Source organism: Apteryx rowi, unplaced genomic scaffold (assembly GCF_003343035.1).
Source record: "Apteryx rowi isolate R43461 unplaced genomic scaffold, aptRow1 scaffold_562, whole genome shotgun sequence".
In the NCBI taxonomy this organism is placed as follows: Eukaryota; Metazoa; Chordata; class Aves; order Apterygiformes; family Apterygidae; genus Apteryx; species Apteryx rowi.
This window is the reverse complement of record NW_020450830.1, coordinates 308,096-335,542: the sequence shown is the minus strand read 5'-3', so window position 1 is coordinate 335,542 and position 27,447 is coordinate 308,096. Positions and strand designations below refer to the sequence as shown.

General features: G+C 34.0%; 1 protein-coding gene across 2 annotated transcripts in view; it reads right to left on the bottom strand.

The window, feature by feature from the left end:
• Positions 1-27,447, bottom strand: part of ULK4 (unc-51 like kinase 4) — a 250,325-nt gene that overhangs the window by 209,031 nt on the left and 13,847 nt on the right. For both annotated transcript variants that reach the window (XM_026081949.1, XM_026081950.1), the window contains 10 exons: positions 27,062-27,137; positions 26,314-26,409; positions 24,331-24,455; positions 24,128-24,218; positions 22,694-22,793; positions 22,068-22,172; positions 19,925-19,985; positions 17,856-18,037; positions 16,865-16,911; positions 15,963-16,041 (listed from right to left, as the gene is read on the bottom strand). In XM_026081949.1, the coding sequence (XP_025937734.1) occupies positions 15,963-16,041; positions 16,865-16,911; positions 17,856-18,037; positions 19,925-19,985; positions 22,068-22,172; positions 22,694-22,793; positions 24,128-24,218; positions 24,331-24,455; positions 26,314-26,409; positions 27,062-27,137 (962 nt within the window). The remainder of the gene's footprint in view (positions 1-15,962; positions 16,042-16,864; positions 16,912-17,855; positions 18,038-19,924; positions 19,986-22,067; positions 22,173-22,693; positions 22,794-24,127; positions 24,219-24,330; positions 24,456-26,313; positions 26,410-27,061; positions 27,138-27,447) is intronic.

Genomic DNA, 27,447 nt, shown 5'->3' with positions numbered 1-27,447 from the left:
GTTTAAATGGAGAACCTAAAACCCATTCTTGCAGACTGGTTTCAAATTAATCCAACAAAAAGATACGAATTTTTCAGTTCTGATTATACACCAGCATGGGCTCCTTTCTCCTTTCCTTCTGTGGAGGATCCAAGTCTAACTCTCTTGAGCATTGGCTTCTTCACTGCATGCTGAAGGAACCACTTCACCTCAGCTGCACAAGTCCCACCACACTAACACTTACAGGCTTTGTAGTCTTACCATTATTAAAAGCTTTCCCTACACTGAAAAAATTACAGCGGACATTAGCCTTCAGATAAACCATGAGAGATGGTTCAGATGACTAGTTTTCAACACAGCTGAAATACCCCTATAGCCCGCTCTATAACAAAAAATAGGATTTCAGGTAATATATTTAAAAATCTGCAACCACCTCACTTGGTGACCTGGAAAAGTCAAGCAACTCACAAAATCTGACAGATGCAGCTGGAACAAGATAATGCAGAGGTGGTTAAACTGTGACTTGCTGGCCATTATGTGTTCTGTAACTGTTTCATATTCTTCTTAAATAGAGAAAGTTATGTGACAGAGTGGGTTATGGAGACAGACTATATCCTGGGCTGAACGTAGGGCCCCACAGAGGGAACACATGCTATTTCTGACTGTAATGCCATATTGCACATTTCTGAAATGGAAGAAAAGCAGCAAGATAAAGATGGATGGCAAAATATAACCACATTCATATATTTGCATTGTAGCTACAGCAGTCAGTTTTGGTTCCAATTTTTTGGGTGCTGCAGCTACTACCTAGACAAAGGAGTGACATGGATCAGAAGCAAATGATAAATATACACACGTTTTCCGGGCATAACCACAGAAGCGTAGCTTGCGTGAAAGAAACGTAGGAGAGGGAAAAGCTTGGGAAATAGAAAGCATGAAGCCAAGCAAACAGACGTACTTGAAAGGACAACAGAAAGCAGAAGGAAACTGAAGTATATAAGGTTAGTAGTCTGATCTGGAGTGAAAGAAAGGTGCTATAGTCATTCATATTAACAATTTACAATAAAACTTACAAAGGATTTTAGTCTATCTTGTTAGAAAAGCTGTGGGCCAAAGCCACTTCTGTACTTACTCCCAAAGGGGAGAGCAAAGTGAGCTACAATCCTTCCTCTGAAAGGGATTTAATGTAATCTACCTTTGAAGGGACATGCAGTAATTAGAGGATAATAACGCAAAAGTTTTTCAGAGTTCCAAAGTCACACACTGTTTTACTTCAGGTAGCACAGGAAAAAATAACAGTAAAAAAAAAAAAAGTTCTCTCCTCCCACAGCATGATCTGTCCTCTGCCTAAACTTTTCCTCTTTGTCAACTGGTCTCTCAGTCTGTAGTCTCTCAGTCTCTAAAGCCTATGCCATGACGGGCACCATTCCACTACTTTCTTATCACAAGGAATGTGATCCAGAATACATTAGAAAACAGTCACAGAACAAAAGAACCAAATCAGTTCATCATATCAAATTAGATTCCACAATTTGCACAAACAAAAACATGGTGAGTGTCTTACGCATTTTACTAGAATCTTCTGTACTTTGTGTGCGTTATCAATAAATGAGGCCTATCAAAACACAGTCCAATCTAGACATTAAGCAAGAAGCAGCTGAAAAGAAAATAAATTTATTCTGAGTCTTTTTGGGAAGCTAAAAAAAATTATTTTGTGATTTTGAACATAAATTTAAGTCTGTATAAAACACAAACACATCCAACCATATATAAATGCCAAAACACACGTTTTGGCTACTGCTTACTGCATAGCAGATGGGAAATTTGTCATTATATAGCCCCCAATAAAAATATGCAATATTTTATTAAATCCCTGATGGAACATATAGTATATAAACCAATAAAAAATAAAAACATAATTAAAGTTTTTATCCATACAGAGCAAACACACAGCAAAACAATATGGGCTTAGAAAATATTTCAACTGAGAGATATGCTAGGCAGGAGAAGAAAAAAAAGAATTGTTATTTTCTGGGAGAGGACCAGTAAAAATGCATATAATCTTGAAACACCTGAAAAGAAATTCATTATCATCCCTGACTTGCAGTTCAGAATATCAGAACACCCTGAGAGAAGAAAGTACCTCAATGCTTACGAACTACTTATAAATCAGCTCAGATTTATTGCAAGACGTCCTCCTCTAGAGATCGCTATCAGAAAACTACTCATAGACATTGCTTTTTATTTGCTGGATTTTGAACTGCATTCATTACAAGGTTTACATTTTTTATGACCACAAATTCATGGATGCATAAAATCTGCTGATTGGTAAATAAGTATTCCTGTCTCCTAGATCCTTTGCTAATATTAAATCCAATTTTTTTTTTTGCAGGTCATAACATTTTTGTAGGCAGAGGATAGATTCCTGACTCCAACCTTACTGTCATTTGCATCGAGACAGAAAGAGACAAAATATTGATAAAAGGTCTCAAAAGCTCAGAGAAAATAATCTGTGGAAACTACCATAAAATCTTAACAGACTTTGCAAGAAAGTATTCTGTGAAAATCACATGGCATGGGAATTTGCAAAAGTGTTTAAGGAAGTGAAAGGTGAATCAGATGGTAAAAAAAAAAAATATTCAGAAGTTCAGAGTTTAACGGGCATTCCAGAAAAAAATCATTTTCAGTCTTAGCTAAAAATCATAAAATGTTCCTTTTTTTTTTTAAGTACAGTTTACAAATATATTTGGCAATACTTTTTCTTCCTTGAAGCCCTAAAGAGTTTGTCCTCAATGTTCTTTTGATTTTCCTTCACCTACTTAACAACTTCATAACAAAACCCCAATTTCTCTACAGAGAAATAATATAAAAACTAGAAATAATTCTTCAAATGAAGCAAAAAGATCTACTAAACAAACTTTGACCTTCTCCCTTTTTTTACATAATGCTATGCTCATTAACTGTTTTCAGAAGACTCCTCCAGATGCTATTCAGCAACTTTAAATATTCTGCCATTCCAGACAGAACTTAACTTTCATATTTAAGTAAATCAATAAATAAATCAGTAGATTTTAAAGCTGTCAATATATCCACTTGCAAAAGTAGTAGTCAACTTGGTTCAAGCACAATTCTATGCTAAATGCCAATTATATAACGATAGCATTTTTCTCCTTCATTAGATCTGCTTTCTATAGCTATGTAGAATTACTATTTCTTTTGTGATGAAATAAACTTTTAGTGTTATTGGTTCCACAGTGAAAGTAACTCTAAAGATAATAAAAATGTGTCAGCACTATGGCATTAACTCACATTATCCATGCTTGAGTTAACTCCCTTCAGCTTAGCCTCTTTAGATTGTGAGTGAACACACCATGAAACAGTATTTAGACTACACAGAATGGATGGGTTGTGATATCAGTTGTGGCCAATAGTCCCCAGCAGATTAGCCAAGGATATAAAGTCACCATCATACTTCAGCTAAGTTTGTCTGTGGGCAGGACTTGACGAAAAAATTACAACTCAAATTACACCTCTATTATAGAGAATCAAAGCAGGCTGTTCAAAATTATCAGTTTTAATGACATATCTCAACCAGCAAAAAAATCTTCATTTAAATAGCCGACATTAATCTTGTTTTGCACTTGTAATCTTTATTTTTCCAAAGAATAGTTAATAAATAGGTAACTTTCATAAGATGATACATTATCCAAATACATTTATGTATGCAGTCCTAAAATTTTCAGATTTGTATCTTTTATGTTAAAAATGTGAATTCAACTTTATGTTTAATAAATTACTTGTACACTCACTTTTACTAAGGTTTATTTGGTTGCCTCAAAACTCAAATTGTTTTAAAAATGTAATTAACATATTAAATATACTAGATACATAATCTATCTTCTGCAGCTTTTTTGGTTGCTAATTAAAGTTAAGAATTTCAATTTTAAGATTAATACAAATTAAATGAAAGAACAGCATCTGATGCTGGTGAACAGAAATTACTGTTTCTGGACTCACTCTCCTTCAGGATTTTAGGACTAGCAAATCTAGTTATTATTTTTATTCAAAAGTGATACGAGGAGGATAACAGGTTCTATATATTCTAATTCCTACTGTTTTCTCATGTTTGAATGAAAAAGTTGTGAAATTGAGTTAAACAAATTTAAAGAAAGAAATTATTTCATTTCCTATGCACTTACAAACTTTCAAAAAGCTAGTCAAGATTGCAGTAAATTCAAGTTCTCATTTTAAAAAAATAACCGGTTTAATAAACAAGAAAGAAAATCTGTCTGAAGAAGCAAGCCATAGATCAGTGGCTGACTTTGGATAAAATCTGTTTGTTAACAAACAAAAATATGTATTGCATAAAATTTTATACTGATTATTTCAATATATTATGATTAATTTATCCCTTAAAGAGTAACGTTAGTACCTGGAAAGAGATTCATAACCCAAAATGCATAATTAAATTACCAGAACCCTAAGAACAATAGAACTGTACAGGGGTATGACAAAAAGAGAATTAGTAGAGAACACTGAAAATTAAGTTACCACACCTTATAGAGGATACTCCCTATTCTTACAGCCTCTCAAATACCAGTCTATACTTACTGTCATCAGGTAATAGCCCTTTTTTCCTCTTTAAAGAGTGCACAGTGTAAAAATTTGCCCTATGATAGTCAGCTGTTCACTGAACACATTTGAGTAACCAAATACAATCCAAGTGCAGGAAATACAAGCTCACAGAAGATGTCACACACCAAACAAGTAGAGCCTCTGGCCTTTTATTGAAACTTAAGAGGCTCTTCACATGTTCTCTGCAACTGAAGTTATGAAGCAGATCACAGAAGTAGTTGTGATTCATGACATATACTTCATGCAAGTACTATTATAAATATACACATATTTATATATAATAAACTTAATATCATTATATATTACTACTATATTTATATAATATCAAATATTTATTACTATATCATTTAAAAATGTATATAAAATATCCTAAAGGAGGAAAGAAAGCTCCTTTTTCCTCCATCATGTGTACACATTACTTCTATTCCTGACAACAGTGATTTGCACCAGATTTTAAATATATTTTTTCTTATGGAATGATGAAAGCATAAAGTTAAAAAAATCTGTCCATAGATTTTGATTCAAGGTTAAAGGGCAGTAGGTATTTAGGTAATAGTATTTGAGTAGTAAATGAAGTTTAATACCTGGAAAATGCAACTCGGAAAGTCAAATTTACAGTAATTACCAAGTGTGTCAAATAAAAATTCCTTCCTAGCTAAAGTACTTCCCCCCTCTCACAACCTGCCTACACTTTACCTTTCAATATAGTAATTAGTAATGAACTGCAAGTTCCACAGTGGCTGGTAAAAGCATTTTAAGTTTAATACATTATCTAGACATTTTATAGTAGCTGTCAAACTGTATGGATACAATACAGTTACAACATAAAAGGAAAGAAGTAAGATTCACATCTGGATAGACAGTCATTACCTTCCCTTCATTTACAGCAACCTAATACCTAGAGTCAATATATTATCTATAGGAGATTTTCAACCCATTTCAAAATATATCTAGAAGTCTCCCTGCAGTTTTAAGTCTGGAAATAAATATTACAGCATGTTCACAAAGAGGAGATATACCTTAAGAAGTAGGTGGCAATGTACAGATTTACAATATTACTCCATCTTTAAGTTATTAGTATGTAATGTCAGTAATCATTAGTGGAATTTAAAATGCATTTGTAATGCTGCAGACCCTTACAGATATTAAAACAAACAAACAAAAAAATCCCGCTGTCTATGCCCTGAGCATAATAGAAATTACTTTCAAGTTCAGTGTCTTGTAAGTACACACACATCATGTAATGTGTGCAAGTAATGCCAAAAGCAATCTCACTTTCCTTGTGGAAAAGCACTGTCACCAGGCTGAGAAAAGTAGATAGCATCACTAACCAGAGAAAAAACTGCAGTAGTATTTATACTAAGTACTTATCTTCAAAATAGTACATGAAAAACAGAAGACCACAGTTCTCGAACATCTGGAGCATGTTACCTAGCTTCTTCTCACTAGAATATGAATAGGTAAAAAATTCAAAGGAACCTCAGATCTGTGTTTCTACAGGTTTCACAAAAATAATACTAGCAAGGCAGAAGAGAGACATTATTAATGCCTCAGTGCCAGAAGGCTGTGGCACAAACTTATTTCTTTTTAGACAACAGAGAATCCATATCCGAAAACAACATTATGAACACACTAAGCATAGAAAAGGCTCAGAGACTGTACTTTTAAGCACCAGAAAACACCCTCCTAAATCAAGGATTTTCTCTTGTTTAAACTTCCTGATAGCTAAGAAAGGAAGGGGTGGATATGCTAAATGGTAACCTTTATGTAACTCAGTTAAAAAGTCAAGTAAAATGCAAGGCAGGCATTCATAAGAAGCCCAGCTCCTTTAGCTGACAGATCTGCTTATTAGCTGCAAAAGTAAGGCTTGTTCAAGTATCCCTACTGCATTTTCTACAGATGGATTTAGCTCCCTAATTTTAAATACAAAGAGGGGACTGCAGGCAGTAAGCATGCTGGGGGCTCTAGGATTTCTGGAATTTATTCTTCTCTCATTGAAAGAGCTCTCAATGTTCTCAAGGGTACAGGCTTTACTGAGTAAGCTAAGGCTACAGTATATTCCCAAAGTTCACTGGTGAAATGGCTGACTGAGCTCATTTGTTAACATCACATTCATTTAGTACGGCTGACAGACTCAGTCTTTCTTTTTCAATGCTGACAAATAACCACGTTTATGTATCTGTGAAAATAGCAGCAACATACCTTATGTTTCCTGTATGGGATTTGAATTTACCTGTTTTGGATTTAATGGCTTTAATGGCGGGGAGGGGGGGGGAAATCAAAACGCACATTCAATTTGGCTTGGGTGGGTGGCTGGGTGGGCGGATGTGCATGCACTGCGCGTTTATGGGGGGAGGGCGCATGTGTTCCTAGCCAAAAACCTCTAAGAACTACTGAACATTTAAGTTTAGATTCACACAAACACCCAAAATAGACAAAATTATTCAATGCATACACAGAATAGGTCACAAGAACATATTCCAAAAACCTCAAAAAATTATGCTGTAGGAGGAACAAACTGAAATGAGTTCAGAAAAAGCCCACATCTTACAACACTCAGGAAAACTAAGCTTCCCACTGCACAGTACATACATAATGAAGGAAGCTGTCAGACACACAGTACACTTCACATAATCATCATTTTCCTCAGGAATTAAGTTAACCTGGAAATGCTTATCACCATAGGATCAGGGCAAAAAGCAAAGCCTGTTCAAGAGCCCTCAAGCTGCCTTCCAAATCAAAGGAGCTTCCAAGTTTCATTCTTTGCAGCCCTAGCAAAGGATGCTTTGCACAAACTAATCCATGAAGCATTACCTTCCTCTCTTACACCCCTCCTTAAAAACAACCTCTGCTCTGAGGCATAACTGAAATTGGTAGCTTTAGGGATAGGAAAAGTTAAAACATATATAGTGGGGGGGTTTTGTTGTTTTTTAAATTTTGTACAACATCTGAACTGAGGGGAAAAATATAACTGAATGTTGGCAGTATAGACATGTATTTATCAGCCTAACAATTATCCTTATCTTACTTCCTTTAATTTTTTTTTTTTTAAGACCTCATTGGGTCAAGCTGTTTCTTACAAGGTCTTGCACAGCAGAAATTCTCTGCATATTTCCTGTTCTGAAATGGAACATAAGAGGTAACATATTTCAATATTTTGGAATAAATTTGGTTCTCACGAGGGATAATTCTCATTAAATAAATTACCGATCCTACAGTTGTCATCATGTAAAACTCCCTTCAATGCAAATCACTCATTTGTAAAAGCTAACCGGAAATAATCTAGGACAAAGGAATAACCAACTTAAAAGTGGAAGCTTATCGACTACCACATGATTTAAGTTAAAAAGTATTTCTTTGTTATCATTTAGAAAGTGGTATTTTATAGTGTGTGTGTGGGGGGAAATCAAAATATTGCTTTCAACTACAAGCTTAAAATATTTAGCTACTTTAAATAGGACTTAATTATATCCCTTGCTCCATTTTTACATTATAATAGACAGAATGCAAGAAAAAACTTTGGAATTTCATTAAAAAGTGAACAATCGGAACAGCTCCATTTTAAACCATATATGACAATTGTTTCATGCTAACGGGTAAATTACACAGATCTTAAGCTTCAGATATTGTGTTTGCTACTTGAGAAGTCAGAACTTGACCACATTTTTTGTAAGGTAGTTATATTTCTTTAACTGCAGCAAGTAATATGCAAACAGGTAATTGTAAGAGAAGAAATGAGCATGGAATATTAGAAAACGAAAAGCTTGAAGCAGAACAATTGAAACAAGAAACTTTCCCACTTTTAAAAGAAATGCAGTGGGAAGGGCCATAGGTCTTGCCAAACCTGTGCCAACTTTAAAAAAAGAACACAAAGTGCAGTTTATCAACTATTTCACCTAGTAATGTCTACAAACTAGGAATATTTAAAACCATTAATTACCAAAATGAAATTCAGCATACAAATTTAAAATCATACATAAGACCTCATTTATACATAATTTTATACAGTCAAAAATATTAACTGACATACTAGCACCATCAAATAATACAAGGTATCACTTCCGCATAAGGTTCAATGACATGAAAATAACAGAACGTGAGAAATTAGCTTTCAGTTCTATTAAAAAAATGAATACAAAGGTTTCATCCAGAAAAAGTCATGCTATGCTTTATCAGAAATTTCACAGCTTGTGTTGCAAAATATTGCAGCAAAGATAGGTAGAGATATGAACTGGAACCAACAAAATCTGTGATTACAGGAAACCATATAAGTTGAAAATTGTCCTACGAGCTGTCTGGTGAAACATCAAACACTTCCAATCATTACAACCAATTATGAAGAATCCTTTTAAAGTGTTCTCTGATGCGAGATGTGTTACTCTATACATAAGCAAGTCAAATATAGCAGTTTTATATCTGAATTGCACTTCAGTTTCACGGCACGTATACAGAAAAGTACGGGTAAAATTTTTTTTAATTTTTCATTCCAAAGCAGAAGTAAATTTTAGTGTCCTGCTTTCCCTGTAGAAATAAGTTTCTTCTGAAATATCACTATATAATGGTTTTATGTTGGTTATTGAATGTAAATACAAGTTCTCCCAGCTATAAACAATAAATTCAGTAGGCATAAAAAAGAACTTGACATAACTCCATGCATGCATCAGTTATAAACCAATTGTGACAGTACATTAAGGTTTGATATTATTATAGTATTATCCTAAAAAAGAATTATTCAGTTATTTAAAATCAAAATATATGGAAAGGGATTACAATTTCAGAAGACAAATCTCTGTCAATAAAAACACAAGCCACAAAGCGGCTATCAGCTGGATCAAGACTGCTTTTTGATACTTAAGGACAAAAGTACAAAAAAAAATACAAAGAGAGTTTGGGCAATCAACTCCCCAGTTAAAATTATCTCCCAACTCCAAATAGTTAGGTACTGACATTGAATCTGAACCATGAGCTTTTATAGCCTTTTGAAAGAGTTTTGCTAGCACCTGCTATTCTATCTCTGATGCTTTTCTCCATATCAACACTTAAAATCTTTCTGAAATTCACTAGCCTTCTGGCTTTCATGAGCTCACGTGGAAAGAAGTTTCACTGCCTCATTACACATAATGCCAATATACATCTCTTCTCATTGGATCTTAATTCGCCACTTCTCAACTTCATAAAGTGGCTTTGTTCTTAAGTTAAAGGATACAAAAAGCATCCTGATAGATGTTCCCTATATCATTCATTATTTGAGGATGATTCGAAGATACATTTTTACTAAACAATGTGACTCTAATTCCCTAAGAGAATTTTTACTTATCTTAATGATTCTTGTTGCCTTTCTGAAAATCATCTTTAACTCCTACAGTGACTTTGAGAAAGGGTGACTAGTACTGGACACAAGGTTCCAGAGAAAGTTGATGGGGGAAACCTCCTCTACCTTAAAATTCAAGTAGATGAAATATCAGTGTGGAAGAAGGGATATGAACAGAACTGGACACTGAGCCACAGACTTCACAATATCTAACAGAAAATAGCTATTGGAAAGAAAAGATGGGGAAGCAGTAATCACAAAAATACTATGAAGTTTTAATTGGAAACAAAGTCATATGCAAAACTACAGAAGCATTTCATTGAAAATATTCACAGGTTTTATGCTTTCATGCCTTTAATACTATATGATTACCTCAGTAGGAAAGAAAGAGCTCAGCATTGCAAAAAGAACAAACTTTTTTTTTTTTTTAATTCAGATTATTTTTTCGGGGGGGGGGGGGGAAACACACACAGGTTTGATATTCTAAAACTTAAGAAGTAGGCTGTAAACCTGAGAACACTGATTTTGAATATGGCTGATTACACTAAAAAAAAATAGATAAATTTATATTTAAGAATATAAAGAATTTAAGAATCTTCTCCATCTAGTCCTAGTAATTGAACTGAATACTGGACAGGTGAATGAATGATAAAGGGAAAAAGAATGCATAAAGAAAAATTATTTGACTGTGGAATTTTTAAGTGGAGGCTTTGGTGGCACACTCCAGCAATCCACACCACGTTCTTATTTACTATGCACATGCCATAATTACAGTCATTTCAAGCCAGTATACCTAGTGCCACCTTCAACAAAAACAGACTCAACCTTGCACTACCTACTCTCTTGCACTGGCACAAGCATTTGCACAGCAAACTGGATGAGGGAACAAAAATGTTTAAAGGGAAGCTGTTTTCCTCTTAACTCTGATACAGTATCTAGAAGAAAACCGACTTCTTCAGGTTTCTACATGGTTGTGAATTTAGGATCTATTTCCCCCCCTTAATGCATGTTACTCTTAATTCTCCCTTTAACAAGCTTCTCCCTGAGGTATGAAATAGTCAAGGTCACTATTGTATTCATGATAGAAGCAGCTGAAGATGGTTTCATAGCACAGATTTAGCAGGAATATAAACTACGCTCAGAATCCTGAATGAAATATCAAAAACACAGAATAATCTTTCCAGACAGCTTTTTACCTTCCAGAGATTTATATAATTATCCACTGAAGAAAGGATCCCAGCTGCATAGCTCATTATCCCCAAAATAACAGACTTGGAGAATATGAAAGAAAACACAGCATCTCTACTATCATAAGACACACCAGATCTTGAGGACTGTTGCAGAGAGACATACTAGCAATCCCACTGATGTCATTTTAATGAAGAAGATGTACTATTTTATCTCCTGAAAAAAATGAAGTAATTTAATGGGCGCTGTGACAACAGCGCCAATTAGATGCATCTTTTACAAGGGTACAGTTTTTGCTTTGATCAGGCAATTAATCTAAGAGAATTACAAAGCATCATTTCATCCTGCAATCAGCAATGCAAGCTTTCAGTTCAGTAACTGCGAATTTCCTTGTTTTCTACTACCCAATTGGTTTGGACTTCAAAATAAAGCAAGCCCAATTAATTTGGATTGATGAAATTATTCTTTGAACACTACCTACAGCTATGATAAAAAAAATCTTAATATTTGCTGCAGCAATCCAGAATTCCCATGTAATTTTGACAGATTCATTGTCATTGATATTGATTATAATTAATTTTCTGATTATTAACTTGGAAGAACTTTTCTCAAATACTCCATGAGTTTCTGCCAGCACATGCTAATGTAACTGAGAAATGTTGACCTTTTATTTGTTTGTCTGCCTCCCACATGCCTCAGGCAAATCAGTAAGTTATATGCAGTAGACCACTGGAAACAAAAATATTAAGTGACCATCCTGATTTTGTTTGAAAGATGATTTTAAGATTTTAAAATAATCATTTTACAAAACACTAGACATTTGTGCATGTGCACACATGTGCAAGTACTCTTATACACACTCCAATACAGCTTCAGCTTGGCTACACCTACTTCCTATAAATTTTTTTAATCAGTGTTATTTTCACAGAAGAGGCATCAGGGCTAAATAAGTAAGTGCCAGTAGGGAAAACAGTCAAGGATAAAATAAAATTATGATCATCTGTGACCAGAGTTAAAAAATTATTTTACAATCAAACAACAGCAAAACTAACTGGCTTGTGAATAAATATTCAAATGAGACCATTTTTTATTTGAATGCCCTTAAAATATGAACAGACATGAATAGGCTTAGATACAGGAATAATGAGAGAGATAAGCCAGAAACATGATTTAGAGTTGGCACTCTGAGAATTTGAATGGGAACAAACTGTACACTTCGACCAGAGTAGCTAGAGAAAGGAATCATAAAACTCCACCTGTAAAGATGCAACTACTTTGCAACTGTAGAAAGCATCCATCAAATGGCACTTCAAAAATCAGAAATAAAAAAGACTCAAACTATTCAGAGTTTTAATTTGGATGAAAACAGAAATTGGGATATTCCATTGTTTTGACAGAGAAATCACATTTTAAGCAGGAAAAGCTCAGTATTATGGACCTATTCTAATATACCATCGTTATCTATAGGATATTATGTCTGTTAAATTACCTATAGAGTTCTATGAGTCAATGGCTCTGCAATGAAATTTGCCAGTGTGAAGTCTGTAGCAGGTCCTAGAGCCCTTTAAATACTCAGTAGAGCAGTGGATCCTGGTCCATACAAAGATATGCGCAGCTGCCTACAGTTATACCATGAGACAGATTGCCAACTGGCAAATTTAAAGAGGCAAGGAAGAGGACTAGATTTTTGCCTCAAAAAGGACCGGCAGAGAGCGGCTCAGATGGAGGAGGCTGGTCACATAAGAGAGAGAGAAGGATACTGCTCCCTGACACGAGGGCATTCTACGAAGTTGCTCTATCATCTCTTAATACAGTAAAAGACCAAGTCTGAAATTGTACGTTCAGGGTGCCCGTGTCCTGGCCGATAGAAGGCATAGCCTACCCATAGAGGTGGAAGAACGACAGCCTTTTAATAACTGAGACACATTAGTCATACCTGTAAGCAAGCCTTCCTAACTCAGGCAGAATTTTTCTCTAGAAAGAAGAATAAGCAGTTTTCCTTTCCAAGCACTAGCATCTAGATCTTAAGAACCAACTTTGAAATTTAATACAAAGGGGAAACATCTCAACTTTAAAATTTTATGAAGATAACTAGGAATAAATAAGAGGAAATGTTTTGCATTTGTAAAAAGCAATAACTTCATTTTTTCATGGAGTTAAGTCAGAAAAAAAAATTGACCTATCCATCTTCAGCAACTGCTTCAATAACTTATAATGCAATTTCCAGGTAGAAAAGGTTACGAATGGAATATGTCTTCATCTTCAATATTTTTTTTTTTCAAAATCAGATACTTATATAAGAGATATTTTTCTTACAACAAAAAAAGGAAACTTATGCAAGAGATCAGTTTCCATTGTGTTCTAATCAATAAAGTATTCACCTAAAAACATGTAATTGGAGATAGACCAACTGCAGTGAATTCACAGATTAAAAAAATAGTTTTCTCTTATGAATATTTTGTAGGATGACCTAAATATTAAAATACATCACAGTAAAGACAGTATACAGTTCCATGGTATATCTTTCTCTAGAGTCTGTTCCACCATAGACTAATCTGAATTAGTAGTTTACTTGCATTTTATTTTTGTGTTTGAGTGACCTCTGGTGGTTATATATATAAATTGTTCACAGACCACCTTGAATAAGAACCTTCAAAAATTTTTTGGAAAGTTATTAATTCTTCAAAAAGCAAAAAGCCAAAGGCTTTTAGCATATCGCATGTGAAAATTTACTTTAGTCTGTGGAACCTTCTTTTCTTTCGTAGTTTCTCTGCTTTTTCAAGACTCAATGCTGCTATTATTTAAGAAACCATTAAAAAAAAAAAAAGTGGGGGGGGGGAGAAGAAAACTTAAATGGTGCAGGTTCAACCTTTAAGATAGAGGAAATGTCTTTACATAGATACATAACTGGGTAAAAGACAGGAAATTGAAGACAGAAACAAAGAGCCTGTTTCCACAGCGGAAAAGCCAGCAGTGGTGTCCTGCATGAGTCTACATTGGGCCCTGTGCTGCTTTAAAAAAAGTATCTGGAAGAGTGAATAATCAGGTAACAGAGAACTGCAAAGAGGCTGTGATTCAGTGATAAAAATGGGAGGGGAAATGGTGTACATACAGTGCTACACACAGGGGTAAAAATAGTTCTAGATTCACATCTTCATGAGCTCCGAACTGACTTTTCACATTTAAGAACAAAACCTTGGGGCTACAGCAGGAAATTCTACAAAGAGATCATCTCTGTCAACAGTGGCCAAAAAGCAAACTGAATGTTACAAGCTACCAGGAGCAGAAGAGGAAACAAAATAGAAAACTGTCTATCAGTGCACAGATCACTCATACACCTATATCCTCCTAAGAGGGTGCAGTTCTGGTCTCCTATCTTAAAAAGGATGGATTGGGATCTGGAAAAAGGACATAGAAGGGCAAGAAGGATGACCAAAGCTTTAATGTGAGGAACTACTACAGAAATTGGAACTTTTTAATCTGGAAAACAACTGAGCAAAAAGAAGTTTAGTAAATTTACATAACACCCCACCATAACTGGCACAGAAAGGATTAATAGGAAATGCTTGTTTCCTTTGTAATGTAAGAACCAGCACGCCTCAGAACAAATCTAGAAAGTACCAGGTCCAAACCAAAGGACCAACAGCTTCACTTGGCATGCTCTTTAACTGTGAAGTTTCTTCCCACAGGATGTTATGGATTCTGAAAAGGGTTCAGTAAATTACTAGAGAAATTCAGACTCTATGCCTGCCTCAGGAAATCCCAGAGCTGCATTTCACTGGAGGTGTAGCGCATATGATGGAGAAATACACGCTTGCAGTACTCTTATGTATTTTCCCATGCATCCGCTCTTGGCCTCTGTCACAGTACAGGTGGCAGATCAGACAGACCTTTGGATTGGGCCAGTACATCCATTCTTCACTCTCGTATGTAAGGGCCAAATTTGTCTTATAAGACCATCAGAAAAAAAAACTTATTTAGGGCTACTAACTCTGGGATTTTGTGTTACAAATTTTTGTCTGTAAGAACTGGATCACAGCTAGGCATTTTACGTTACGTTGTTCTGACTGGCTACAGCTCTTTTGACATTTCCTAAACCACAGCAGCCATCAAAAAACTTCAGCTGGAGCACTAGCTAGCTCATGTAAGGAGACAAGTTACAGCATTATATCCTAATACAGTATATAGTGCTGTTTTAAAGAATATTTGTAATAACCTAAAAGATAGAAAATTATAAATAATTCTAACTTTAAGTGTCACACAACGTACAACAGCTGACAGTCCGCTGGAATGTTCAACAAACTCAGAGTTAGTTTCATTTGGAGAAAACAAAGGAACTCTGTAGCTCACAAATTCCCAAATGACTCCTTTCTATCCTATAAATGAACTATCAAGTTTTGTTTACTGCCTATGGTTATCTGATTTTAGATTACATATACAAAAATTACTTTGAAGACACAAAAATATTAGGATTTTTTTGATAATTCTTTTCTCTCAATCTAAAATAATTTTAATAATTAAAATATTTTAATACTAATTAAAAAAATCAGTGTGAAAGTGACTGCTTCATTCTGAGAAAAGAAAAAAAGGCTAAGTTGTATATCTTTGCTGGGTAGTTCTGCCGCAGTTTAGTCAAAATCACCACCACCATCACCACACACAACAAACAAACAGGTTTATATGTTTAATTAATTGAATTAATTATATTCCCATTTTGACATATGGGGAAAAATAAAGCAGAGGTCAAAAAAAGTGTGAAAACTGACACTAATAATAAAAGTATTAATAAAACTCAGAGAGGAAAAAAAAAAAGGGGGGGGGGAAGAGAGAGAGAGAGAGAGAAATCTACCTCAGAAACAGGAACGTTTTCTCCGAGTTCAGATGTGTGTAATGCCAGTAAACCAATCACTCGAGCAACTTTGGCACGTCTGCGGATCAAACGAATTTTTTTTTTTTTTAAGGTGCATTACAAAATGTTAAAAAAGAACAAAGAAATATGCCATGCTATTTATATTTTGTACAGATTACTAAGGGCAAGAAATTTCTGAAGTGCTATTTACAGCTCAGACTTTCTTCTCATTTTTATTGTCTTTTAATCACCAAATTATTTCTGTATTTCAATTCAATTTAGCAATAAGTTCATGCATAAAGACTTTTTTTCCTCTAGCACTGAAGATGGAGATGCTTTAGTTTGTTACAGTCATGCTAATTAGTCATGCTCATCATCATAGCACTATAATAAAAGAGAAAACCATTACAGAACAAATTTTTTACTATAGATTTCATTTGTTTTGCCAACTATATCAGCAAATCAGTTTTTGAGTTTCATTTAAAAAAAATGGAATAATAGAATCAACATTTATAAAACAAGCAGTAGAGGTCACTATCACCTTCAAATATTCCAGCAGGTATATTTTTTATAAAAGCTACCATTACGGATATTTTACTATTATTATGATATGGTTGGTTTATTCAGGGATTTTGAACAACGCTATTTGATATACTAAATTATACAGCTTTTCGATAAAATTTTTAGAGATTTTCTATAATTCTTGGTCCTGAAAAACAACAGCTTATTAAGTCAACATTGAAAAAGTTCAATGTTGTATACACTACAAATCGTCAATCAAGTATACCACAGCAGGTTTGACAGGTCAAAGAATTCCCCAAAAAACTGTTAAAGTATTTCTTCAAAAAACTCAAGAGATAATTATTTTAAATTAATTTGTTGAAATATGGATTGTTACTTACATATCCCAGTTGGCGGCTGCACGCAGCTGCTGTATCAATACTGGAAACTACAGTTTAAAGAAGACACATAAACATTAGTGTTTTTCAGGGATTTAATATACCTCAGTGATATATTAAATATATATATATATCAAAATATCAGTTATTATGTAAAAATGTATCAGATAGCATTTGCAAAAGGTATCGTAGTAGAATATTGTGGATATTGTCCAACCATGTTGATTCTAGAAAAAAAAAGTGATAGCAATCTGAGATGAGAAATATCCTTTCTTTTTATATTCCTGTCTTAAACTAAATGCTAAACATACATCAGTGTATTAAAGAAATATTTTCTTTACAAATACCACTATACAGAGCAAAACTGCATCGCTTTCATCTACAGATTATCATACAATATTATCCAACAAGTTTAAGCAATAGAACTTATTTTTGTGAAAATTAACAAAAATAATTGGCCAATACTAGAATATATGAGAGAAAAATACTTTAAAACAGACTCTTAAGAGAGCATGCTCGCTGAAGCAGTGCTTAATGCGAGTTCTATTTTTTGTCCTTCAGAAAGATTTTCTTATTAGTCTTTATGGAGATATGGCCAAATAAAATTGATTTTAACAATTCAAACGTACTTTTTTCAACCAGTCTTCTCTGTCACATACTTAATGATTTACTGTAACATTTCATCATACATAATTTCAAACTCTCCCACCAAGGGTAGAAACAATTAAAAAAAAAAAAACCACACCATTTTACAAATCTAACAAGACACAAGTAAAAGTATCTGAAATCTAAGAGAAAGAGTTGATTTCTCTCAGCTCCTTTAAAAAAAACTGACATGGAATTTCATAAGCATTTTTCATTGTTTTGTACTTAATTTGCTGTGTTATTTTGGTCAGTACAACAATGGTTTCTTGAAATAGAACTAAAGGCAGCTGATTTTTGCTACAATGACAAGTATGTGAAATGTTGATTCCTTCAGAGCTCTATTATTTACCAGCTGAGAGCTCATTAGCCTGCTTGCAATTTCCTTATGGACAGCCACAGTGCACAAATAATACAGTAAATTCAGTTTAGAACGTGCTGCTCCTGTATTCTTCTCAATGGAATCAAGCAATGAACATATTTGTTGCAAGAAGTCATTCCAGTCCATGTCTTTCATAGATAATAATTTCTCAGCTAACAATAAGAAAGAAACAAGTGGTTAAAGGTAAGAAATCTTTAACACACTAGATTAAAACATCAACATGAATAAAAGGCGATTCAAAATTTGAATCTAATCATACTTTTAGTATTTAAAATATTAAAATTTTTATTTTAACAGGTACAAAGCATAAAAAGGCAGCAATAAATACATAAAAACTTTTTTGAAAGTGGAAAGTCTTCAGGCTTTATTTGGTTAAGTAAATACTGACTGGCATTGCATTTAAGAAAGGAGGTTGTTTTTATCCTTAATTGTTCCTCATTTTTAATAGGAAAATGGAATTTCATTATAAATGAGGCAAAAACTAGCAAAAATCAGTGAAATCTACTCAAAATCAACTGCAATAAATTTAAAATGTGTATAATTATTCAAATATATATGTTTATGTATCCATCTATTTAAGTTTTAGTAGTGTCAGAGCACACGACTTCAACAAGACGACAAAAAATCAACAACCATTAAGGATGATTAGCATAAATGTTGTGCTTTGCAAATCACTGATCACTGTACACGAAAAGAGAGTTTTCAAAGACTTCCATATCAATCTCAAGGGCTAAGCTCAGTCAGCTCTAATAACCACATATTCCCTCAGTTTGTGTTTAATCTTAAGTAATCTGCCATTCTGATACACTTCTAGTTATGCAATATTCAAGAGTTTGTCTTCTGTCTTTTACACCAATGTTACATACAAGTAACAACACTGACTAATGAAGGCAATTCTTATTTATATTAGTAAAGGTGAAAAGAGTTTTAGATTTCAGGTATCTACCTTAATTTTGATACTACTTTTAATCATAAAGGAAAAATGCTGACAGGCAGCAGATTCATTATCTTCTAAAATGACTACAAAACTGCCCAGAAAAAAAGTTGCAACCTTGAAAACATTACAATCACAAAAAACACTGTTCCGTATTAAGTCAATAAAGACAATAAAACTCAGAACTTCAGACTGATGATTTAGGTGCTTAAAATCAGCATGAAATAAAATGCCAGCCCCTTAGGCACTTGAATCTGAGCATTTTTGTCTAGGACTTTATCCCATACAAATTATTTTCTGCTACTACAATTTTGATTGGGATACTGGGGGACATTGTGCTCAATTCCAACTATAATCTTTTTCTTTAAACAAAATAACTCTACAAAATACATCCTTTACAGAAAGAAAAGAAGGAACTTGATTATCTCTAGGAAGAAGTGCTATCTGAATTCTATGAGGAGTAGTACATTTTTGGCTGAAATACCTCTTTAAGCATAGTAAAGCCTAACAATACTTCCCTAAATAGACCAGAGGAAACATTCCAAGGGCAGAAATGTTATACTCAGGACAATGAGAAGCCTTTTGCTTTTAAAAACAACAGCCTTACTAGACATTAGAAAAAAAATGACTCTACATTTCCATTAGGAACATTCACCGTTACAGGTGGATTGGCAAGGCTGCCTAGTACCATGGTTGACCAACACCACAAGTTTTCAGATCCTGTTTTCATTTGCTTCTATCAAATTTTAATTCTTTCAGTTGAATATTTCAGTTACAATGCCTTAGTTATTTCCAAAAATACTACAAATAAAAATCTGCTGATTTGCTCCCATCTTATTTTAAAAGCTTTTGCGCACAGGCTTGTAGCTGAATAGGGCAGAAGAGAAAGAAAGGGAGTATAATTGAAAAATCTACTCAAATTGGTGTAGCTATAAACACTACATATGCAACTTAAATTACAAAAAAAACCCAAAAAACAATTATTCATTCTCCCTTGCATTGTGGCAACTCATCATCTACAAAGGAAGGCTACAGGTCTTCTGATAGCATGTTACACAATCATATGCAGAACTGACAAGTTTTACCAACTTTAGTAGAGCCATACCCGAATGTGCTGGTATATGCAAAGTTTTCAAGTCAAATCTAACTGGCATTGGCTTCATTATCTGGAAAAAGTAAACAAAAAACATTATGACTTGACTCACTCTAGATGTCTTAATGCATTTCTGAAAGTTTTTAAGTAGTTGCATGAAAACACAAAGATACAAAAACAGTACAGGATGGGTACACAAGTCACTACATTATCGAGGCATTTTCAATTATTTTCTGCTACATATTTCTTTCAAGCAGATATTTGAATTTAACGCAACCTTTGGGTAAAATTACATTGTTAGTCTTTCCATGCAACTGATTTTTTTTTTAAATGAGAATACAAAATGTTTGGGTTTTTTTCAGTTTACATTTTTATCTCACTTCTGTGCAGAAGATTGCTTGGTTTTGGTTTTTAAAAGCTAATGAAAAGATTAGTCTAATATGCAGCTGAGAGCCCATGAAATCTTTAAGTGATTCATTACCATACGATACATACACACGCATACCAGACCATTCTAGTATATGAAAATTCATATTAACACTGACTAATCCTTTGTCAGATGTACTTTTTTCACAACACATCATTGTGTAGTACAGCTGCTCAGACACTGTACACCGAGTGTGATTTTTAGCACCTAAAGCATACACAAGATAACTGCAGAGGGGAGTTTAAGTCTTTGACACATGAAGTCACGATGTGAATAGAGAGTTTTTCATCTAAAAAAGGCCTTCAACTCCATGGGTTTGCAGAACACAAGGAATTTTTATTATGTAAACAAGTAGATCTGCCTTTTTGGCTTTTAAAGTTCTGCCAGGATCTAGTAAGTCTGGTTCCAAGAGATTAAATTACAAGCTCTTCAGCTTTACTAGGTGTCAGTATTGTCTTTTAGTCTTAAGACTGTAAAGTATGCAATGACTCAGATTATGTTTCGCTGGAATTTAGTGGGCTATTTTGCGTTGATTCTGAGCCTGGCATTGCATGGTAAGGAGATCAGTCTCAGTCTCAATGTCTCACATCAGTATATACACTCTCCCTAATCTCATTTCTTGTAGTAAGAAGAAAAGCAGTAAAGGGCTAAGGCTTCATGAGGCAGAACTCAAATCGTGAGGTAGAGCTGAGAGTTTACAGAGGTGGCATTCAAATGCATCATTAGCTCTCAGATTCTCCACGGGCAACAATGTCCCCCACCTCCACCTCAGACATTAAAACAGTCTCATCAGATAGTTACTCTATCTAGCTGCATAAGAACTTTAATAGTTATTTGAGAGGGTTAGGAAGTCCATTAAAAAAAATTGTTATGCTAATGCAATAATTATAAGACCTTTCTTAGTGAGCTAGATACTCAGTTCAAGGCAAAATGTTGCATTTCCTGCATCTGCCACTTACTCAGTAAAGCTGCTAGAATAACTTTACTTTTTGCAGACAGACAAGAACCCCCTTAGTCTTCCTTTTATCATTCCTTCTACCAATACTGGTGATATGCCCCCCCACACACATTACATGGTACTAGCTGTGTAGAGCTCTGATTCTTCCTGGGCCTGCACCTTCCTCTTGGCACCAAACAAGTGTCAGTCTCTGCTCAAGACACTCATTACAAACTGTAGCTTCCCACATCAGAATCTACAGGACAAATTGGATAGACATTTCTTGCAACTTCAGGTTGCAAGAACATCTTTCCCAGAGGGTAGAAGTTCATGATTATTAGAAACATTATCATGTCTAAACTTTATAGAGTAACAAGAGTTACTCTGGAAAGGTCTAACCCTTAATGTAAAAGCCTTCACAGACAGCTTTGTTTTGAGTATACTAAGACACACTAAGTTTTGTTTTAAGAGCTACTCTTTACATGAACACAAGTTATCAGAAGACATAGCTACGAAAGCACGGAATGGAGCAAGTAGCTTCCATTCCCTGTAGGAAATTCTTTAATGTTAGTATTCAATCCCAAAATAAATCAATTCTCCAAATTAGCAACACAATAGCACTATAAAAGACTGCCAAAAACTTGCATAAGAGCTTGCCAGATGACTGGGTGGAACTGTTTCAGAATGAGAATTATAAAACACAGGAAAGGAGTTTCACCCTGATTAAAGTTTTATCTGCAAAAATAGCCTCACCCACCAGTTCCGAAATCTAATATTTTATTTTGCTATACCTTTGGATTGTCAATGATTGGTGTTACGATAAGATCAGATTCAGTGTAAATGAGCTCTTTCAATGTTGATTCCATATCCTGCTGACTTGAGCACATATTTTCAGCCTAGAACAAGAACAAAGGGTTTGTTTGTTTGTTTGTTTGTTTTTTAAAAAAGCAGCCTTGCAGGGGGCGCATGGGGCATCTTTGTTTATCCCTGCAATATTTTCTTTAAACATTATATGGCCACACTGTGGCCATATAAATAACTGATATTCTGAATTACTTTTTATTTGTGGAGTGGCACAGGGGGCTTAGACTTCCTAACTAGAAATTAGGATAAACAAACATGTAGGAGGAAACAGTTCCAGGTCCCCAAAGCTTGCAACCTAAATTTCAAAAAGTAGATTAAGAAGATAGTGTTATCTCCTTTTATGGGCTTGGGGGGGGGGGTATTAAGCATCTTGTTCAACTCCTGCATCTGAAGTTCTGCAAATATTTAAAAAATAACAACCTTACCTACTGTAGGAACTGCTTTTCTGTTAGAAATATAGCAGAAAGGAGAAGAAAGCTGACTTTGTCATAGATTCCAGGCTAAAATTTTAACTATGAAGATACCACCATCCCACTATTATTTTTCCACTCACCTTTGTCAAGCATGAATCTCTTTGGGGAGAATTTTGGATTGGGGCAGTAGTAGCATCACTTACTTCTACAGCAGTGCTAGTTCTAGGAGTGGGACGAGAACTTAAACAAAACAAACAACAAAAACACACACAAAGAACGCATATTAAGTTTCACTGCAAAACCACAATTCTTTTTTGAAACCTTCATATCATACAGTAAGCTTTCAAAGCTGACAGGCACAAATGCTATACCTGCTCCATCAACTAAACATGAACTTCGTGTCTTTAGATATATCCTAATGAGGTTAGCATTTGTTCGTTGGTTAGAAATGGGAAGGATTGGGGTATTTTGGTTAAATGAATGCCATTTTTTTTCCACTCACAGTTAGTCTTCCAAACTCAATGTTAAAACATTATTATCTTATCTCCTAATATTTAAAGTGTCACCAAAAAACATCCCAAGAGAATTAATTTGACAAGATAGCAATTTACTTTGTTATTCTTCTCTTCTGACTGACAACTCTTTGAAAGGTAACAGGTATTAAAATTGACTGATTCTGGTATATGAATGTAAGCTGTGTTTTCAAATCTTTTTTTAAAAACCCTGTCTGCTGATTAGAAGAGGAAAAAAGGAGAGACCAGAACAATGAAAGTCTGCAGTTTTAGTAAAGCCACTACTGGACCCATTGCAGATAGCATGCATTAAGTGTTTAAAATCAATGTTAGAATTATTTAAATCAGCAGGCTAGGAAACTGCAATTTAAACAACTTTGACTTTGTTTAGTGTTTGTATTTTTAGCTTTCTAGTTACTTTTCTAGTTTTAGTTTTCTTTTTCTGATAATTAAATCTCTGATTTGCAACTAAATGTATACATTACCTTCTGCTAATCAAGAAAACACATTAATTTTAAATTGGAGTATTTCTGCTCGATGAGTACAAGAACAAAACCTTCTTTATCAGAGAATCTGTTTGGCTTAACAGCTGGTACAACATTTCAGAATCAGGCCTGAACTAACACAAATCACTGTTACACCAAGTACTATTTCTTACTTAATACCTATTGTGGTACTCAGTAGATTGTTACCAGCAGCTTGTGACAAACAGCTGCAGACAGTATTTTTAGTGGATATTAAGCAGAATGCAGTAGAACATTTTTAATATCTAAAGTAAGGAAAAAAAGAAAAAAAGAAAGAAGTTCTAAATAAAGTCTTCTGCTTATCCAAGCAGCTAAGAAATCAGGACTTTACTTACAAAAACAGTGTCATAAAGCAATAATAACACTGCTTTAACTGTTCTTCAAAAGGTGTCTTAATATTAACTAAACTGCCGATATAAAATTCAAAATGAAGCACTAACAAAATGTTACATATAGAACAATAAAATATCTGAAAAGACAGAAAAAAAACATATATAGACTTATAAGTGTTTTCTAATTGTTCTTTTGATTTTCATACCTGAGGAGAAATATGGATTCATTTGATTCACCATCAACTGTACTTTTCGGCCACAATTCAGTCAGATTTTCTACTGAGAAGAGAACATGAACTTGCATTCAGAAGTTAAAAAGAAATAAAACATAGGGAATATTGATGAGATTAAGAGACTAACAATTCACAGGACACAAAATAATTCAAAATAATGCAATGAATAATATTACCTATTTTGAAATAATTGCTAGGCAGCTTATTATCTGTTCTTGAGGATGACAGGTTATCTAGATCTTTATGAGTATCTCTTGGCTCCCTGACATCCCAAGGTATAGATGACTCTGTGTCTTCACTACTGTTTAATAAGAGATATTGCACACATTAAAAAAAAGGGATCATACCTGTTATTTGCTGCAATTGTTAACATAGGATTTAGATATTATTCTCATAGACTAGTATCCTGTTGTGGTACATGCTTCACAAATACTTTTTATACCAATAATATCAATGATGGCAAACAAGCTTTTAGCAAGTGACTTATGGAATATTAATAACTCTCCAACTTCCTCAGTAGAACTTGCATGCAAGAAACTAGAAAAGCTAAATTTATACCAATAATGTCAGAGATATAAAGAAATAGTAAAAGCTGTAAAGACACCCTTCAGTCTTCATAGGAAAAAGTTGCAACAAACATACTTTTAATAATGAAGTCTGTAACCTAGGTTACGATCAATAAAAACTACCTTTTTTTTTTTTTTTTTTGCTTAAGGACTGACATATCACATTTAATTGCAAGGATTTTTTTTTTTTTTTTAATACACTCCCTGTTATTCACAAGGCACTGGGTCACATAACCTTCCTGAAGGGTCTCTAGGATATCAAATATTAGTCTACTCCCTATTGCAAAGAAAACAGCTATATGGTCCTCATATTTGGAAAGCCAAATGTACGGGGCTTCTTTTGCATTTCAAGCCCCTCTCCCAGGTTTGTCAGATCTGTCAATTACTACATACCTCAGTGGATATTTCAGAGGCATTAGAAAACCCTCAAGAATAATGTCAAACAGCCTAACGCTTTGTAAGAGATTAAGATTCTTCCAATTCCCTGAGAATTGCTCAAAGATGACCATTGTGGTGATGGCTGACACAAATCTCAGTAATACTTCTACTAAATTCTTATTTTGAGGTATGAACTTTAAATCTTGATTCTTTATCTGCCTTGGTAGCAAAAGAGGTAATAAAATCAAAAAAGACAGTGAGCAGTGTCTCAAGCTAGAATAAACACTAGTACCAGAAGTACTGCAGCAGTGTTATCAGAAACAGGGAATTAAACAACACAAGACAGATTATAAAAATAGATGCAACATAAAAACATTCAGCATTCAAAAAGAGTTATTCTGTTTTCAGAGTAATTCCCTGGATTGGAACCTAAACTGTCTTTCAAATATTTGGAACAAATGTTCATAACCAACAATATTAATATCCTCAAACTTAAAAAAAGAAAGAAAAAAAAAACAGTAAAATAACAGAAGCTTTGAAGAAGCCTAACTATGTTAATGCATAGAGCCTGTTTTCACAAAAGGTTTGGGGATTTTGCATATATAGCAGTGTAGAATACTCTAAGTTTAGAAAAAAAATCATTAGATAAGTGTTCTAAGCAATGAATATGGGTCAGCTGCATTCGCAAGGATATAAGGCTGAAACACACAAATCTAGGATACTGTACTGATAGGCTTTGCAATCTTCTAAGCCTTAATGCATAAAAACTAACAAAAAGTCTCAGTAGAACAGAGATAACATTCACCCATATTTATAAAACTCTCCAAAAGCTTTCAAAGAGTATTATTAGACAAATTATTATGCATCATTATTATATAAACAAATAAATGAAGAGGAGAGCAGTTAGTTTACCTCAGTAAGAAGTTTTAACACATTCTAGAACCAGAGAAAAAGGAATTTGTTGAAGGCAAACAGACACCACAATATACTAATAGGATAATATAACTCTTAAACATTAAGAACTGTTCATTGAATGGTGTAAAATTCCATTCACTAGACTAGTTAACAACATGAAAATCCTAAGCAAAATTCAAAAACTAAGAAATGCACAGAAAAATCATGACTACCAGAAAGTAAATAATATAAAAAAATTATATAAAAATACATGTGCATTTATACTTACTATAAAAGAAGTTTCCCTTGAACCTACAGTACCTTGAGCTTATGTTCTGACTGTCTGCAAAATCACCATCACAATGGCTAAGGGAGCCTTTCCAGAATGGATGCTGCAATAGGTCTGTCCAACTCAGCCTTTTGAAAGAAAAAAATAAAACAAAAACAACAAAAAACACAACTGAAAGAGCGGTTAGGGAATATAGTGACATAAAGAGATACCAGGCTAAGTTTTGAACACAATGGCACTACATCTGGACTAATTGATCCTGTCTTTCACTTTTATTTGGTCAAAGAAGTTCTGTTATGAGAGAAACTTTTTGCCTCAAATCAAAATGGAAGAGGCACACGACACAAGGACAAGACTAAGAATGAAGGAAACTGCATGGCTAGTCCCAGCATTTAAATTACTTGAATTACCCTACTGGGTAATTTGATAATATTACATTATTTAACAATTTAATTATAGCATCTATAAATCAAAGCCTAGTAAAAATAGGTATGTCTATTCCTCTGGAAAAGCAAAGCCATCCAGTTTTAAAACTGCCCATCATTTCTGTTATAAAGTTGTCTATTTAGCACCAACTACAAAAATATATTCAATCAAAACATTAATTCTGTACATCTTTGCATGAGAAAGAGCACAACTTGTTCCTTTAGGTGAAGAATTAAAAGATTTTCGCATCCTTTTTCGTCTAGAAAATACTATACGTACAGTATCACAGCAATGATTTTTTTCTGGAGGTGAAAAAAGGTGACGTAAACAATTGTTGTAGATTGGATAGTTTACCTTTTTTGTGGATCTTTTTGAAGCAAGCCAGCAAGCAAACTAATGAACTCTGCAGAAGGTTTCTGAAAAGCAGAACCTGTAAATAGAAGCACTTAAGAAGATAAGTATTCAGCAGCAAAAGCCAAATAACTGTCACACAAGGCAGATCAAATCATTATCTGCAGATCACACTAGAATAGTTTTGAGAATAACAGTAATTTCATCTAAAAAAAAAAGAAAAAAAGAAAAAAATCGGAATGTATAAAGAATCCTAAATATGAACTCTTTGTATTTCAAAGGATCCTCAAAAAAGAAAAATTATGCTTGGTCACTGCACTATTTAAAATTGTTTATAACACACAAGAAAAAAGAAAAGTTGTCCTCCAATTAAATTTCTTCTATAACTA